The sequence below is a fragment of the Lissotriton vulgaris genome, chromosome 8, assembly GCF_964263255.1.
Source record: "Lissotriton vulgaris chromosome 8, aLisVul1.2, whole genome shotgun sequence".
NCBI classification, from domain to species: Eukaryota; Metazoa; Chordata; class Amphibia; order Caudata; family Salamandridae; genus Lissotriton; species Lissotriton vulgaris.
The window spans coordinates 623,138,319-623,157,475 of NC_141696.1; the positions used below are offsets into that span (position 1 = coordinate 623,138,319).

General features: G+C 44.6%; 1 protein-coding gene across 3 annotated transcripts in view; it reads right to left on the reverse strand.

Moving 5' to 3' along the window:
- The window catches only part of ADGRG7 (adhesion G protein-coupled receptor G7), a 1,328,771-nt gene that overhangs the window by 379,141 nt on the left and 930,473 nt on the right, over nucleotides 1-19,157 (reverse strand). For all 3 annotated transcript variants that reach the window (XM_086934503.1, XM_086934505.1, XM_086934506.1), the window contains exon 11: nucleotides 12,186-12,298. In XM_086934503.1, coding sequence (XP_086790629.1) covers nucleotides 12,186-12,298 — 113 coding nt within the window. The remainder of the gene's footprint in view (nucleotides 1-12,185; nucleotides 12,299-19,157) is intronic.

The window sequence follows — 19,157 nt, forward strand, 5'->3', positions numbered from 1 at the left end:
AAAGCATGTCGCAGCACCGGAGAAGCGTGTTGCCGCCGCAGAGGTCGCCGTCGCATAACCGAAGCATGTCACAGGCCTGTCGGGCTCAGAAGTTACAGAGTTTGCCGCACGGCCGTCGGGTGAGCACACATCGCATCCAACGTTGTCGCATCACATCAAAGATGCCATTTTGTCGCATCACACTGGATCGTCGCATCGCATCGAAGCGCCATCTTGTTACATCGTAACCAGAATGCAGTAAGAAACCAACGCATCACCTCCTCACCGATAAGGAACCGACGCATCACCTCCCCTGCGTTCCAGTAAGGAACCAACGCATCACCTCCCCCGAAGCAAGGAACAGACGCATCACCTTCCCTGCGACCCTTCTGTTTGTATTGTGTGACGCATCCAAGGTACTTTTAGAGTAAAGTGTCACATTTACCATCTACATTGAACTGAGCTATTTTGTATCATTTTTAACCACATGCGCGCTAGCGGGTTTTCTCGCTGCGCGCTGAAATTTGAAAATCGCGGGTTACGTGACAAAGCCAGCTCGTCATGCGCACAGCGCAGGTAACGCCCATGACGAGCTGGCTTTGTCACCAGCATCGAAGGGGTTCATTACTTATTTTGATTACAATATTATGGATTTTTGTCGTTTGGTCTTGTGTTAAGTCTAGCAAAGATTACTTATTTTTCTAAGCTGGTGTATGGTCAATTTGTAGTGTTTTCACTGTATTACTGTGTGTGTTCACAAATGCTTTACACACTGCCTCTGAGATAAGCCTGTCTGCTCCTGCGAAGCTACCAAGGGGATGAGCAGGGGTTATCCAGGAGTGTACTCCCCTTTCCCTCACTAGAAGCAAGGGCCCCTGCTTGGTCAAAGGTACCTACCTCTGCCAACTAGAGACCCCCATTTCTAACTGACGCTTTCTGCTTCTGGGTGCCATTTCCACTAAAAACTTTAGAAACCTATGTGTCCGGTACTACTGATTGGATTGTCTTTGCATTGGTGTTATTTGATTCATTAAAATGTTCTCTATTTTTCAAAATTGGTGTGGGATTTTTCTTGAGTTATGTTTTAACTACTACTGCTTGTGTGTTGCATAAATACTTCACACATTGCCTCTATGTTAAGCCTGACTGCATTTATGTCAAGCTACTAGAGGCTTAAGCACAGGTTAATTTACAGACTTTTGTGGTTCACCCTGACAAGGATTGTGTTGGGCTTCCATCCCTCTAACTAAAAAAGAGGAATTTCTTACATTTGAGTTTAGTAGTGTGATACAGGACTTGTGATTATGTCTTGCCACTCATTGATTTTCTGTAAAACTAAAAATCCCTAAAAAAAATCTGGCACCGGATTTGACATTGAAAAACAAAGAAATTCTCCTTGATTGGTCATTTGACCTTTTTCCAAATGTAATTTATTCTTCACATTTGCTCTACCTGTGATACTAGTTGAGAAGAGTGAAAACCTTCACAACTTCTAGATGGCAGAGTTGAGGAAACTCTGAAAGGAGAGGGAGGTAAGCTTTGATAAAGGGGCCAGAAAAGTGTACTTTTTAATAGCCCTCAGATCCTAGAAGTCCACAGGATGCAAGCTGCAACCAGAGAGTGGAAAGGTAATGACCCTGAGGAAGAGGTGAATGTGGAGGTTGAGGATGAGGAAGGAGATGGGATGGCCAAAGACCTAGAGATGCAGCAGGAGGGTGAGGAAAACTGGCCTACAGGAACAAGGTCATCTTCTAGGTGCAGTCTATCTTCTGCCAGCCTGTCCCCTGAGAAACTGGAGAACAGGAGAACTGAGAGAGAGAGCACAATATAATGCAGCTGGCCAAGCTGACACTTGAGGCTGCCAAAAAGGAAGTGGCTGCCAATACGGCCTTGGAGGACAGGAGACTTGACCTGGAGGAGAGAATAGCAGAGAAAAACAGGCTGAGAGAGCATTGGAGACAAAGAAAATCTTACTGGCTTTCTAAGTGAGTCGGAAATTGCGGGACCTAAAGTCTAAACACCTTCACGGGTCCAACAGCAATGATGGCAGCAACAACCCAGTATCCACTGGAGACAAGAGGGAACATATTTCCAAAAAACTGTTGCCTAGCTATGTGTGATTTAAGATGTTATCAGTGATGGCATCAGTGATGTTCCGGACCATGTCATGAGTGATGTAATATGTGAGGTCATAAGCATTGCACTGCAGAGGCATAATTATAGTTAGCTCAGGTAAATAGGACTGCTGAAGTTCTATGATATTGTACGTGTGAAATCTGAGCCTAACTCTAACATCCCTGTAACCTTTGTTTTTTTCAGTGAATTTCTATGTTTTAAAAAAAATCTATTTCCTAACTATAACGTACTTGTAAACTTTGTTTTTTTGAAGTGAATTTCTATTTCACTTTTTTTTACTAATAGTCATGTTTGCAGAGTGGTGGAGAAAGGGGGCAAGGCCCTTAGGCCAGCTCTCAGCATTCCTGCTGTGCGGGACTTACTGGAGGCAACAGAAGGGGTTCTTGGCCCCCAAGGACCCTCAGCATCCAAGAGGAAATAATCCCCCAACTAGAAGTGCACCAGGAGGCTCATTTGCAGAGTGAAGGAGAAGGGGGTGAGGCCTCCAACCAGCAGGACTCAGGAACGTTGCTGTGTGGGACTTACTGGATATAACAAAAGGGGTTCTTGGCCCCCAGGGACCCTCAGCATCTAAGGGGACTCCAGTCCATCCACAACCAGTAGTGCACCAGGAGGCCTGTTTGCAATGTGGGTGTGAAAGGGGGCAAGGCCTCAGACCTGCTCTCAGCAATCCCACTGTGTGGGACTTTCTGAAGGAAATAGAAGGGATTCTTGGCCGGGACCCTCAGCAGCCAAGGGGATTTCATCCCTCAACCAGTAGTGTGCCAGGAGGCACGTTTTCAAAGTGGTGGAAAAATGGGGTGGGCCTCCAATGACCTCTCCGCAATCCTGCTGAATGGGACTTGCTGAAGGTAAGAGGGGGTATCCTGGTCCCCAAGGACTCTCAGGAGCCAAGGGGACTTTATCCCACAACTAGTAGTGTGGAAGGAGGCGTGTTTGAAGAGTGGTGGTGAAAGGTGGCGGGCCTTGGGGAGACTTACCCGGGCTAGCTGTTGTTTCAATTTTATTTGTTTTATTAAGGCAGAGACCCTTCCCTGGGCTGATTTTGGCCCTAGGACCCCAATTCTGCTTTGCTTCCAGCAAGCAAAAGCATTTTTAATGCTCTTGCTTGCTGGAGGGCACATTTTCTGTTGCTTGGCAGGAGCAGTAAAGCCCCTGCCAAGCCACAGCAAACAGCTATGTCCCAGGGGTGGGCACCCCAGGACTTAGCAGAAGCTGACCTTGGGAGGTGGCGGTCCTAAGGGCCATCTATGGCCCCAGAGGAAAGCCAATAATAACAAAAAAGTGAGGGGGGGCCCAAGGGAATTTAAAGACCAGGCAAAGACACGTTCCCTTAACTGAAGTATAAAACACAAAAGTGTCAATGGGTCTAGAAATGAAAGTCTGTATGTGACACATAAAACCTATTCTGCCTGTGGCATCCTACCTAGAAACAAAGAAAAGCCAGAAGAGCTGGGAGGTATCCTGATCTCAATGTGATCTAAAAGGATACCCAACAGTCACCACACGGAACTGCCCTTTATCATTTGGGATTCCTTATGGACCACCCACTTGGAAACCTACCGGTAAATATGGAAGGTCAGAACTTATAACCTCCAAAAAACCTGATAGTGACCAGTGTGGTCTTAGTATTGATGTTACTAGTTTGTGGATAAATGTGTGACTGATATGCAGTGCATGTGAAAAATATAGTGAATAATTGTGAAGATAAAATTGGGTGAGGGAGCAAATATGAAATGTTATTCTGTGTTCTGCTCGCTCCACCAATGTTAAAAGAGCAGCAAAGGTAGTCTTAACAAATAACTACCTGAATGGAAAGCGTGGTCGACATGTTTCAGCAACAATGTTGGACTAGTGTGTCCATTGCCTTCATCAGGACCTAGATATACATTATACTACTGCAATTAAATAGTGATAATGAAAAGGATAGTGACTGCATGAGTGTCATGCTACGACAAGGAAAAAGATCACCTGATTTCCTAGGTGTAATCTTGACCTGTTGCGGTTATTTTTGCATGTCACCTTGTCATGGGAGTTTGAAGCCTCGCCTCGCCTGGCAACGGCTCAGGGAACGAGGGAAGCACCGCTCTCTCCGTCGGTACTTCTCTGCCGGCTCAGAAGCCGGCAGAGGTCAAGATTACACCTAGGAAATCAGGTGATCATTTTCCTTGTCGTAGCATGACACTCATGCAGTCACTATCCTTTTCATTTATCACTATTTAATTGCAGTGGCATAATGTATATCTAGGTCCTGATGAAGGCAATGGACACACTAGTCCAACATTGTTGCTGAAACATGTCGACCACCTTTTCCATGCAGGTAGTTATTTGTTAAGACTACCTTTGCTGCTCTTTTAACATTGGTGGGGCGAGCAGAACACAGAATAAAATTTCATATTTGCTCCCTCACCCAATTTTATCTTCACCATTATTCACTATATTTTTTACATGCACTGCAAATCAGTCACACATTTATCCACAAACTAATACAATCAATACTAAGACCACACTGGTCACTACCAGGTTCTTTGGAGGTTATAAGTTCTGATCTTCCCTATTTACCGGTAGGTTTCCAAGTGGGTGGTCCATAAGGAATCCCAAATGATGAAGGGCGGTTCAGTGGTGACTGATGGGTATCCTTTTAGATCACATTGAGATCAGGGTACGTCCCAGCTCTTCTGGCTTTTCTTTGTTTCTAGGTAAGATGCCACAGGCAGAATAGGTTTTATGTGTCACATACAGACTTTCATTTCTAGACCCATTGACACTTTTGTGCTTTATACCCCAAAGGAAGGCCACCACCCCTCCTTTCTTGATGAAGGGCCCCCCTCTCATCTTTACATAAATAAGTTGGCCCCGGGGTGCTGGTGGTCCCCAGGGACTGGGGGAACCCTGAGGCCCCCCACCACAAATTGATTATGGCCTCAGGGAGGTGGTGGTCCACAGAGTTGGGGGGTCCGAGAGGCCCCTCATTTAAAAAACAATTAGCCCTGGGAAGTAGCTGTTGGTCCTTGGGACATGGGAGGGTCCATGAGGAACCCTCACATATCTTTTTGCAGTGTGGCCCCAGGGAGGTGGTGGTGCCTCCTGCCTAAGGGGGTCCGAGAGGCCACCCCATTTAAAAATAAGCCCCAGGAAGATGCTGGTCCCTGGGGAATTAATGAGCCCCCCCCCCTTTATGCCATATTCCCCTGGGACCATTGGAAGATGGCTGTCAATACTTCCTGGTTTGAAGCTTTGGCAGCCAATCAGATCTCAGCACCAGATCAGGTGGGGTCGCCGATTCTCTGCGTCTCTATATACATATTTGAATTTCGTTTAATAACTCCGCAACTGCCAAATGGATTTACAACAAATCACAAAAGGGCACTTCCCTGGACCAACATCTACCTTTCTGTCAAATTTGGTGTAATTCCATTCGGACGTTCGGGCTGTAGCCGTGTCTAAAGGTCATGTAGGAATTAACATGGGAAACACAAGTTATTTTTTACCTCCCTTTTTTCTCACACCCGCTTAATGGATCACCCCAAAACTTTCCATGTGCAACAAGGATCATCAGAACAATACTTTTTGACAATTTCGTGAAGATTTGTCAAACGATGCCAAAGGTATAGGCAAATGAAAAAATGTTCTTCCTATGGCAACTAGGTCCTAACTATAACGACCTACAGGCGACATATATATGTATGTGTATATATATATATAACCTACTGGCAGTTGCCAGTAGGTAGTTATAGTTAGGACAGAGTTTCTATCAACAGGGCCATTTTCAGGTGCCTATATCTTTGGTGCCGCTTGATGATTCTCAATGTAATGTTCCTCAAAAACTATCCGGGTACTTCAGGGGCTGTTTGGAAAGTTTCGGGGTGGTTTGCCAAGTGGAAGCTGAAAAAAAAGAGGGGTCCTAAAATGCGCTTTACCCATGTTCATTTCTATGGGGCCTTTGACCAAGCCTACAGCCCGAACTGCTGGATGTAATTTCACCAAATTAGCTAGATGTTGGTACGCAAATTGTGCTTTTTGAAAATTTGTGTAAATCAGTTCATTAGTTTGGGAGTTATTAACTGGAAAACAAATTCGTATATCTGGTATGCGGATTACCCCTGGATCAAACTGTACCCATGCTGTAGTAACCCATGCTGTAATCTGATTGGCTGCCAACACTTCAACCAGGAAGTGTTGGCAGCCATAGTGCAAGAGGCTCCCCTCCTAGAGTTTAGAAAACCTCAGGGACCACCACCTTCCTGGGGTATTATAATAAATTATGTGAAGAGACCATGTGAACCCCCTGCATCCCTGGGTACGCCACCTCCCCGGGGCGAGATCCAAACAGATTATCGGGCTCTCGGACCCCCTATACCCCGGGAACTGCCACCTTCCCAGGGCTACATGAAATTGCATGGGGGCATTGAAGATCTCCCCTGTGCCCCAGGGACCACCACTTTCGTGGAGCAGGCCTTATGACAAAAAAGACGGGGAGTTGAATGGGCCCCTCTCCTTGAGCCATACATGACCCTGAGGACCAGCACCCACTAGGGCTAGCTCCTGTCATGTCTCAGGGTGCCCACCCCCAAGAAATAGCTGTTTGCTGTGGTTTGGCAGGAGTTTTCCCGCCAAGTCTCAGCAAATGCTCTGTTTTCAGAAAACTAGAGCAGAGAAATGCTCACGCTTGCTGTAAGCAGAGCATTTGCTTTGACACACAGGGAGCTGCATGTTTAGTAGCTCTCTGTGTGTCAAAGCAATGCCAGCTCCTGTAGGAGGTAGGGAGCAGGCAGGGACGCAGGGGCATTCAGGCTCCCCGTGGTTCCCAAATAAGTTGCTGGGCCCTGGGGAATGGGTTCTCCGGGGGAAAGATTGGTGCGTGTAGGGTGGCCACGTGCCCCCCCCCCCCCCCCTTCCCTTTCACAATTAGTTTTTTTCAAAAAAGCCAGGGGGATGGTGTTCCCTGGGCTGAAATCGGCCTCGAGAGAGAGGGGTCACTCAGTCCCCCTCCTCTTTAAAAATGTAAAAAGGGAAAGGCCAGGCCCCGGGGGATGGGATCCTAGGCGCCGACATTTGTTTTCTTTTTTTAATTTACGGGAGAAGGGCCGCACCTGCCCTAAATTAAAGAAAAAAAATTGAAGGCCCGAGGGATGGCGTCACCGGCGCCAAAATCGGCCTGGGAGGGGGGAGGAGTGGCCCCCCTCCCATTTTGTAAAGGCCTGGCCTTGGGGGATGAGGTCCCCGGGGCCAAAATTGACCCAGGGAAGGGAGGACACGCAGCTACCTCCCGTAACAAAAGAAAAAAATAAGCCGGCCCAGCAAGTAGCCTGGAGGCCCTATCCTATTTCACCACCACTCTTAAAACGCACCTCCTGGCGCACGAGTAGTTGGTAAGGAAGTCCCTTTGGCTTTTGAGGGTCCTTGTAGGACAACTACCCATCCTCTTACTCCAGTAAGCCTCACACAGTAGGATTGCTGAGAAGTAATCGGAGGCCCAAACCCCTTTCTCCACCACTCTGCAAACGCACCTCCTGACTCCCTGCTGGTTGGGGGATGAAGTCCCATTGGATGCTAACAGTGCTTGGGGACAAATATAACCCCACAGCACTGCTTATGACCTCACATATTACATCACTGATGACATGGTCAATGACATCACTGATGACATGAAATAGTTCCCTACTGAGAAACCCCTTAAACTATCTAATAAATATATGGCGTCAACATATTAGAAAGCCTACCATGTAACCAGAATAAGGTTTATCAGCAAAAGTCCTGTTCTAAATTAAATTGAGTAAGAATGCAAGTAGAAAGTGTCAAAAGTTCCTTTGCGCTTATAAAAGTTCAATAAACGTCAGGTTTGTAGAAATTCAGCTATTTCTTTATAATATACAAAGAAGAATTCCCTGCCTATCATAATATCAAACAAAAATAGATGCAAGTAGGAAGAGAAAGAAATTTGTATTGGGAAATCCTCTAGGAGGGCTGAGTTGAATCTTTCCAGTAGTGCTTCAAATTACTGCAAAGCTGCAAGTGATCTGAAATACTTTTAAACTAATCTCTTGAGAATTAGCATTTTAAATGAAGATATTCCAATTTCTATCAATTCTATTTATCCGATAGACACAGGTAACTGAGAATAGATTGAGTACATATTTAAATAAAATATGCTCTGTGAATTCCTTGGTAGCCCCCCCCCCACACACACACCCTCAATTACCAATGCACACAGTATCAGTTGCTCCAGAGCCGTTTCACAGCCAATTTTTAATAACCACCTAAATTGCACACCTAGGATCCTAAATTTGAATATTACAGTAAACAGAACACCGTTCTGATAGTTGAAGTGACTCAGCTACCCATCAAACTGGCATTAAAGAAAATCACTCTATTACCAAAAATGCAAATAAATGTACTAACGTACATTATCTTTCTTTGAGCAAGATCCAGCAACAATATTGTGATTGTGTTAATACAGAGGTGCTTTTTGTTTTGCTGAGGTTAGGCACCTTTGGCCTGTAGAATGTCACACATTCAGAGTGACTTGAATTTACAGCATCCATTATCAAGGTGGTAAGATTTAAATGCAATTCTTGATTCCATATGCAAACATTTGACTAGATTAGTGTAAATTTACAGCATTCTATAGTGTGGTTGCTCAGTGCTCACTACTTGTATTTTGCTTCCTTCACAAACCATTCATTTTATTGCTATGTGCACGAAAGATTAGTTTACTAAATTCACTCACTGCATTCATTCAAAAATGTAGTTTTAATCCCATGAATTATGCAATCATTAATCCCCCGTCATTTTCCATTGTCATATGTAAAGTATATTCTAATACTTTATCGAGTAAGATAAGCAACACTTTATTATTATTGCCCCCGCAATATAACTGAATATGTGCACTAAAATGTTTCCAATATATCGTTTGTTAGATTCAGTTTATATCTCTTTCAAACATTTGTACGTTTTGTGTTGTAGAACTAACTGGATGTGTATGCATGCAATTCAATTATAGCACCAAATAGCAAGCCTTGTTATTGCATTGATTAATAACAACAAAGAAAGCTTAATAAATACATAATTTAATTTAGCTGGGTTAGTTAGGAAGTTTCGACATCTGTGGTACATCCCTTAGATCCTATCTGAATTACCAAAACACTAGTGGACCAATTCAGAAAAGTCAGGGGGAAACAATAAAAGTTTGGGGAAATTGCTCTTGTACAGTTAATCCTAGTTTTGGAGCACATTCCCACTTTTCAGGGAATAAAAGAATATACATTACTTCTGTAGTATTTGTAAAAATTGTGAGTGTCATTTCTTCCACGAGTTTTCACATACTAATGGCTCTTGACAGAGTTCAGGACTCAAAGCCCTAAGCAGCATACACATACAGTACGGAGCAGGCTCTCAATATGCCTGCATTAGTTATGCTCACTCCATAATACATTGAAATTGATCCCTTAGCTAAGTAGCATTCAAACAATTAATAAATGAATGAAAGTGTGCAAAAGTACAGCATTTATATTTAAGCCTTTATATACCAGAACATGTAAACCTATGCTTCAGAGTACAACCAAATGACCTGACCTACAGTGATCTGTTCAAACAAATCGTAAGTTTGCAAAATTTTACCAAGTGATGTAGAGGATGAGCAACATAACAAGGATGACCCATGTTATTGGGTTGTCAGACTCTCAGCATCCCTGATGCACACCATATCGTTTTTTGCCTACCTCACTAACATCCATTACCACCACCACCACCAACCAGGAGCCATTGTTAAACCGCCTTCATCCCCATCCCTGTCTCAATCCCATTGCAGATATTGCTGTTCGCATCCAAATATGGCAGAATCGTGCATGTGTTAACATGTGTTTTTCTGCCATGGATTCAGAAGAGCCATATCTCTCCTCTCTTCGCAGATTTCTGTGGCAGTCCCAAGTACTTTGGATCTATGTGAATTTTATAATTGCAGCAGTAAAATGAGTACAGCTTGAAAAGACATACAAAAAACTGTTTTAAGTGAGACTGAGCTCTTGTTTTATTCACTGTATTATTACCATGCTTGCTTGTTGTGAGTGCTCCTAGACTTTTATATTTTCCCCGCTCATTCATACACTCAATGCTGATTCACATATACACGCTTAATTCAAAGAGTAATTTATGGTAGTTTGTCAATACACCTGAATTTACTCTGTTACAATTGAAATTTTGGATCTTAGAAAAATAGTAGAATACAACACAAAATAGGGATCACTGAAATAATATCGACTGACAAAATATCGACTTGCCAAAATATCGTGGACAAAATATCGACAGTCAAAATATCGAGTTTGTATCTACAAACAGGTAAGTACAAAAATATCGAGTACAAAATATCGTTAACAAAAATATAGATGTAAAAAATATCGACTTTATTAAAAACAGTGTTAAATTAAATTAATATTAAATTTTAATTACTAAAATATACTTAAAACGACTTAAATTAAATTATAATAATAAAATAATAAATGAAAATAATAAAAATAATTTTTTAAAATCTTATTTGTTGACCCTGAACCCTAAAAATACCCCTTTACCCAAAAACCCAAAACTGACCCTGAACCCTAAAAATACCCCTTTACCCAAAAACCCAAAACTGACCCTGAACCCTAAAAATACCCCTTTACCCATGACCTGAAAACTGACCCTGAACCCTAAAAATACCCCTTTACCCATGACCTGAAAACTGACCCTGAACCCTAAAAATACCCCTTTACCCATGAACTGAAAACTGACCCTGAACCCTAAAAATACCCCTTTACCCATGACCTGAAAACTGACCCTGAACCCTAAAAATACCCCTTTACCCATGACCTGAAAACTGACCCTGAACCCTAAAAATACCCCTTTACCCATGACCTGAAAACTGACCCTGAACCCTAAAAATACCCCTTTACCCATGACCTGAAAACTGACCCTGAACCCTAAAAATACCCCTTTACCCATGAACTGAAAACTGACCCTGAACCCTAAAAATACCCCTTTACCCATGACCTGAAAACTGACCCTGAACCCTAAAAATACCCCTTTACCCATGAACTGAAAACTGACCCTGAACCCTAAAAATACCCCTTTACCCATGAACTGAAAACTGACCCTGAACCCTAAAAATACCCCTTTACCCATGAACTGAAAACTGACCCTGAACCCTAAAAATGCTCCTTTACCCAAAATTTATCAATATTATTTAATTACCAATTAATTATTAATTAACAATAACAATAAAGTAAATATATTAGAATATTAGGTGTAATTATTTTAATAATTAATATTATTTTATCAAAATTAATTACTTAAAAATAACACAAAATGATATTTATAAAAAATGTACTCTAATTAATGTAATTAACTAATTACAATTAATTAATTAACAATTATTTACTAATACAAAATATATTCAAAATTATATTAATTAATTAACTAATTAATATTAATTAATTATCAATTAATTATTGATTAAAAATATTAACAAACATATATTAATTAATTAATTGTTATTAAATTACTTCCCACCCTATTCCCCTATAAACCCACAACCCGCTACAGAATTACATTACGCAATTATTATCAAAACAAAATTCATGTAATAAAATATTTAATAACATTAATACACACTATTCACACATATTATTACATAAAAATACACTATAAAATATTATATATTATTAAAAAATCGATATTTTTGCTATCTATATTTTATACAGTCGATATTACTTCACTTACCTGAAAAACGATATTTTTGTAGTCGATATTATGTCCAGTCGATATTTTGTCCAGTCTATATTTAAAACTCGATATTATGTCCAGTCGATATTTTGGAGTCGATATTTTGTCTCTATACCACAAAATACGTTGTCAAGCTTTGACATTATTTTATAAATGTAACATTGAAGTTGCAACTTACAGGGAACAGATATTCTTCACTGTCAACAATGTTCTCTATACAAAGATCACTTGGTTTGAAAACACGAACTCCAAATTGTGTAATCAAGGATATTACAAGAGATCAGTGAAGTCAGCAGCTAAAATGATGCACTTACTTGTTGATAACTTGAAAAATTATAGTAATAGTCAATCCAACAATGGATAGCGAACAGCCAGCAATTGAGACAATTTCAAGAGGTTTTGCATAAGTGTAGTTTTGTTTGAAGCTCTAAAAAGAAAGGTTAGCGATTGTTAGAAAATACTATTACAATGAAAAACGCCACATTCTATGTTCGTGCCTGTATTTTTCACATTTTGTTCAAGGACTGCACAAGTTACATTGCATCAAGTAAAAGAAAATGCACATGTTTGGCTGATTTATTGTCTTGAGTTGTGGTTACTAGCACTAATATCTGTTTTAACATCAGAAAGATTTGAACCTGTGTCATTCAACTATCATTGGTTGAATCCTTTCAAACTCTCTTCTGTTTCTCTGTATGTATTACGCTTATATTTAGAGGTTTTCAGAAGGTACGTAAAACAGTGCTTAACAAAGGCGGTCTGTCATATTGTAGTGTACAGATTCCACTGTTGGATAGATATGAATTAATTGTACCATGATAATGTATTTCTTTTCACTGAATGGTTATTGCTTTTATAATCTGTTTATTTCGAATTAAACTATTAATACAGAACCAAGAAGAGGATTTATTTATTTTCCTTACCTTTCAAACTCAGGTAGTCATAATAATTGACTAAATATGAGTCTTACCTGCTATTCCTTGTTGCTCCTGAGGGCCGGGTGCAGTCCCGCCAGATCCACTTGGCAGAGCTTGGCTCCGCTGATCCCCGCAGCATCAGCACCAAAGGGCCCGGCTTTGCTCCGCTTGTTCCCCCGGCCGGGCTTGGCTCCGCCGGGCCCCTCCTCTCCCGTGACCAGCAGTAGACTTCAGAGGCAAGCGCCAGGAGGCGCATAAAGGCTCCCTCGGTGCCGAGTCTGGGGGGAGTCTTACCTGCTATTCCTTACTGCTCCTGAGGGCCGGGTGCAGTCCCGCCAGATCCACTTGGCCGGGCTTGGCTCTGCCGATCCCCGCAGCACCAGCATCAAAGGGCCGGGCTTTGCTCCGCTTGTTCCCCCGGCCGGGCTTGGCTCTGCCAGGCCCCTCCCTCTCCCGTGACCAGCAGCGGACGTCAGAGGCAAGTGCCAGGAGGCGCATGAAGGCTCCCTCGGTGCCGAGTCCGGGGGGAGTCTTACCTGCTATTCCTTGTTGCTCCTGAGGGCCGGGTGCAGTCCCGCCAGATCCACTTGGCCGGGCTTGGCTCCGCCGATCACCGCAGCACCAGCATCAAAGGGCCAGGCTTTGCTCCGCTTGTTCCCCCGGCCGGGCTTGGCTCTGCCGCCGGGCCCCTCCCTCTCCCGTGACCAGCAGCGGACGTCAGAGGCAAGCGCCAGGAGGCGCATAAAGGCTCCCTCGGTGCCGAGTCTGGGGGGAATCTTACCTGCTATTCCTTGTTGCTCCTGAGGGCCGGGTGCAGTCCCACCAGATCCACTTGGCCGGGCTTGGCTCCGCCGATCCCCGCAGCACCAGCATCAAAGGGCCGGGCTTTGCTCCGCTTGTTCCCCCAGCCGGGCTTGGCTCCGCCGGGCCCCTCCCTCTCCCGTGACCAGCAGCGGACCTCAGAGGCAAGCGCCAGGAGGCGCATAAAGGCTCCCTCGGTGCCGAGTCCGGGGGGAGTCTTACCTGCTATTCCTTGTTGCTCCTGAGGGCCGGGTGCAGTCCCGCCAGATCCACTTGGCCGGGCTTGGCTCCGCCGATCCCCGCAGCACCAGCATCAAAGGGCCGGGCTTTGCTCCGCTTGTTCCCCCGGCCGGGCTTGGCTCTGCCGGGCCCCTCCCTCTCCCGTGACCAGCAGTGGACATCAGAGGCAAGCGCCAGGAGGCGCATAAAGGCTCCCTCGGTGCCGAGTCTGGGGGGAATCTTACCTGCTATTCCTTGTTGCTCCTGAGGGCCGGGTGCAGTCCCACCAGATCCACTTGGCCGGGCTTGGCTCCGCCGATCCCCACAGCACCAGCATCAAAGGGCCGGGCTTTGCTCCGCTTGTTCCCCCAGCCGGGCTTGGCTCCGCCGGGCCCCTCCCTTTCCCGTGACCAGCAGCGGACCTCAGAGGCAAGCGCCAGGAGGCGCATAAAGGCTCCCTCGGTGCCGAGTCCGGGGGGAGTCTTACCTGCTATTCCTTGTTGCTCCTGAGGGCCGGGTGCAGTCCCGCCAGATCCACTTGGCCGGGCTTGGCTCCGCCGATCCCCGCAGCACCAGCATCAAAGGGCCGGGCTTTGCTCCGGTTGTTCCCCGGGCCGGGCTTGGCTCCGCCGGGCCCCTCCCTCTCCCGTGACCAGCAGCGGACGTCAGAGGCAAGCGCCAGGAGGCGCATAAAGGCTCCCTCGGTCCCTCGTCCCGCGGGACGAGCGCAGGAGTGCGCCGGGAGAAGCCCGGGACAAGGGCGGGACCGTCTGTGGCCGTCTGGGGCAGGAGGAGGCTGGGCTGGGCCACCACTCTTGGCTCCATCATTTGGGACGTCCTTCATCAGGTAAACTGTGCCGGAAAATACTTTTATTGTACCTTGTTGACAGCATCAATGGCGACAAAGTCTAAAATGGGCTTAAACACCCCTATGTCAACACGCTCAACGTCGAGGAAAAAGGTATCAGCTATCACTCCACTACCAAGCCTGACGGCGATAGACAGAATGCTACAAAAAACTATTGGGGTCGTTGCCACTGCAATAGAAAATACTGAGAGACGAATGTCATTACCACCAAGCTTGTGTTTATCAAATCTACCCACCCAAAATAGTAATGTTCATGTAAATACATCTGCAACTACAGTGTATTCTCAGGACTCCATCCTTATGGAATCATTTGTTGATTTCCCAGGGAAAGATCACAATTGTGTTGGCATTCCGCAACAATCACCCCCCATTGACTTTACACATCGAGAAAGCAGATTGTCAGTAACTCCCAATATGCGAACAGATGAGGAGTCTCCTATTTTAATTAATGTATCTGATGATCTGGAGAGGTTGAATGAATGCAGCAATGTCAACACTAACTCAATAGATAAGATAGATAATGTGAATATCCCTCAAAATAAAGGTGGCAGTAGTCCTAAAGGCAAACCAGTAGAAAATTGTTGATTGCACATAAATTCCGGGGAAAACAAAAGGGTAGACAGAAGAAAATAGTACCCTTTTTTTAAAAAAAAAACTGGGTGTTAGGAGCAAGATACAAAATAGTTCTGACTTGCAGCCCAATGAAGATAGGTGCAACACCCAACAGGAAACACCATCCCTAATTGTAGCAGACCTTATGACCCAAATTGAGCAGTTAGTAAAGTCACTTACTTTACCGATAGTGGAAAGATTAAATGTTCTAGTGGACAAGGTAGGAAATCTAGAACGGCTAGGCATAGCCCATTCAGACATGCTTGAAAACATGAATATACCTGTTAAACCAGCTCAGGAAATTGTCCCTAAAGAAAAACCCCTGAATAAATTTTGCCTCTCTGGCTTTAGCGGCTGCCGATACGGACACCACCTTCAAAGCCATCGTCCCGCCGGCTGTTCTGGATGTCAGGTACGAACTATGCTGGGGGTTATACTGTGGTCGCGGAGGCTGGTTCACAGTCGAAGCCTCTGGGTCCAAGCTGGGTTGAGACCTTCTGAGGAGAAACCGCAATATCGTAAGGCTGATAAAGGTGTCTAATGAGTATATATGAGCTCTCACAGGCTTCACCTCCACGCAGTCAGATTCGGCAAGCATCACAAAAAAGAGAGGGTTAGCACAGCATTCTTTTACTATCAGGTAGAACAGGAGCTCCAGTCAGGGGTTGCACTACTGTAGGAAGGTGGATACCTGACTATGGTTACCCCAGATTTTTTGCCTTGTGTTTAGCTGGTTTTCGACTTAGTTGGCCTGGTTCCCTGCTAATCAGGGCCCCAGGCTATCTGCTCTCTCTTTAAAATGGATTCCATGTACCCTAGGTGCATAACTAAATTGGCTTGGGTCACCTTATCAGCCCCTGTACAGTGCACTATAGGTGCCCAGGGCATAGGTGCGTCCAAGGCCTACCAGGGGCTGCAGTATATATTTTGCCACCCCTGGCTGGCTATCCAAATTGACACAACTGGCTGATCACTCAGCTGGGGCAAGGTGGTGTAATCACCCCTTGCTTAGATATAGTATACCTATATCTAAACCTATATCTGGACACATATACACCTATAAGTCACTTCTATGGCAGGCCTTAACAATCCTGGAGGCAGAGTGCTTGGTTTTATGTGAGATGGTGCTCTAGCATGAGCTGAGCCTGTCTGCAGCTGTCAGGACCAACTCCCTTAGCTGTTCCGGGATATTGCCATACCATATACTCTTAAGTGCATTATAATCCACGCGGTTACTTGCTAACTTTGGTTTGGCTTTATCAAAACATGTCGTGTAAGGTGTCATACACTTTGGAATACTACCCCCTCGCCAGTCCAGGTGACGGGGGTAGGATTCCACCCTTCTAGAGGGAGAAGACATGTTACTTTGCTAAAACGCGGTTAATCCTTACCAGAGCCTCAGCATCCAAAGATAAGGCAGAACATTACATGGCAACAAATGTAGGACTCCATGCCATAGTTTGGCTTCAAAATTAGCATAAGATTACTGAAAAGAAGGGAGATTTGGCCTTTCCATATTATGGTTCATTTCGATTGGACGTGCTATATCAGTTGAGGGGAGTGATGGCTTTATTGGGACCTCCGCCTAGACCAACACAGTTGGAACCACAGTTTGAAGTATTAGATGCCTAGATGGGAGCAGCACAGGAGAAGAGTAGGGAAAGAAGTCAGGGGAGGATGAAAAAAGCGATGAAGGCATACCAGGATGCGCAATGGGATGCACAGTTGAAAAGGTGGAGAGTAGACACCATTGAGGGAGAGAGGTTATACCCACTATTGGTGAAATAGGAAGACACTTGGAATAGAAAGGAAAAAGATGATAGTGACACGATGACAGTTTGCTAGACAGGTTGCTAGCAGAGCGTCCTCCACCATACAATTCAGATTCAGACGAGGGTAGACAGGAATTTGCAAATGCAGTGAACATTGAGAGAATGGGAGTACCACAGGCCAACCCTAGTGCTAGGGTAGTGGGGAATATTTCAACAGGAATGGAAGGAACGGAGATACCACATCTGGAAGTATGGAGATAAGCAGATTAAACACTTCTACTTGTTTACCGGAAGCCCTGAGGCTGCCGATCACCATTGGACCCATAGTGTCAGTGTATGACCCAAGTCAGAAGGAAAGCAGTAGTCAACCACAGTCAGGATTTGAGAGAGGGTCAACCTAGGAGGAAATGCTACAGCATACGGAAATGGTCCATATTCAGTGCCTGTAGAAGCTAGTACTCCATTACCAGCAACCGCAGATCATTCTAGAGTATGCATTGGGTTTAGCGCAGTACGATCAGTGCCATTGGGGGATTCACGTTCAGATTTGAGGATGTGGGAAGCTCCAGTCAGAGGACCTGTAGGGAGGATGTCTGAAGTAGGTGTCAAGCAGGGAGGTTCTGGAGGTCAGCTTGTCCCACAGAATACAGCGAGAGGAAATTGCCACAGAAATTTGAGCAGCGAAAGGGAAGAACAAAGTAGTGCATCAAGGTGGGGAACCATCAAGGCTGCAGTAAAGGCTAAAGTGCTAGATGTGGTCAGGTTAAAGGCAGAACTAGATGAGGTAATCAATAGGAATTTGCCTTTGGAAAGGATAGAACTTTTCAAGTTAGATGAGCTGTTGTTTGTGGCAAAGGATGTTACTTGTAAGGCAAGGAGGGCACATGAGAAATTGACAGATTGGCCCAGAAGTATAATGTGGATCTGTCCAAAACAAAAGTGGTGCCTGGAAATCATAGGTTGAACTACATCGACCAGGAAATGGAAGAGAGAAGAGTTATAGGCTTGAAAACCCATATTCGAGAATTTATTGTAGGGATACGTGCATGGAGTATGCTTGATAAGTGGGAGAAAGGATGGTCAAAGAAAAAGAACATCAAGAAGGGGATAGGAGATACACCGCCTCTGGGAGGGGGGACAGCAGGGGTAGAGGCTTACCCATTGCAAGAGGTACCGAATGGAAGGTATGTGCATGTACACCGGAGCAGGGGGGATTTCGCAGCATTACAAAGGACTTCCCTCAGCTAAGAGAGAAACCTGATGAATGGTACAAGCAAGTCAATCGTTTTGTTAAAATCTCATGGTCATGAAAAAGTTTGAGCAGAAAATCGCATGGTTGCAGGGTAAGATCTACATAATATTGATTGAGTTAAGATAAATCGAACCACTCAAGAGCCCAAGGAAACAGTACATGCGTATTAGGAAAGGCTCATGCAAGCCTTTATGCATATAGAGGGCTGGATGCTCTAGATTCTAAGGAAATGGGATAGTTTGTTTCCAAGTTTGTGTTGGGGTTGAATCCAGCAATTAGCTTAATGATCCAGCAGCATCGGATTTGCAGGCATAATAAGTTGTGACTCTGTGGTACGTCAAATATTGTAGTGACAAAGTGGGTTCTAAGCATATGAAAATAAAGAATATATTGATGCTAGTCCACTTGAGGAATGAAGATAGGGTAGACCAAGTCCAGACAAGTGGATGAACATTGAGTCGGAAGTAGGGAAATATTCATAGAGGGACCCAGAATGCGTCAGTTCACACAAGTCAGGGAAAAAGAAGAGGCATAGATCCTAAGACAGGAATCGAGGTCTGTACTCTAAAGAAGACCACTGCATGTCATTATTGTCACAAAATCAGGCATTGCAAGTGTGAGTGTTGATTAAATCCAGCGAATTAGCTTCAAGATGAGGAGATAGTGCAGGTACCTGAGGTTGTTAATACTGCAACGAGACCAAGGTCCATGAACGGAGGGGGCCCAAGTCAGCAAGTGCAGGTTCCCCAGCCTTCGAGGATTCCCCAGGGAAATCGAGTATATTAGCATTTCTCATTTATCGAAGCTCTAGATGAGTTTGATTCAGACCCGTTGCAATGACAGTG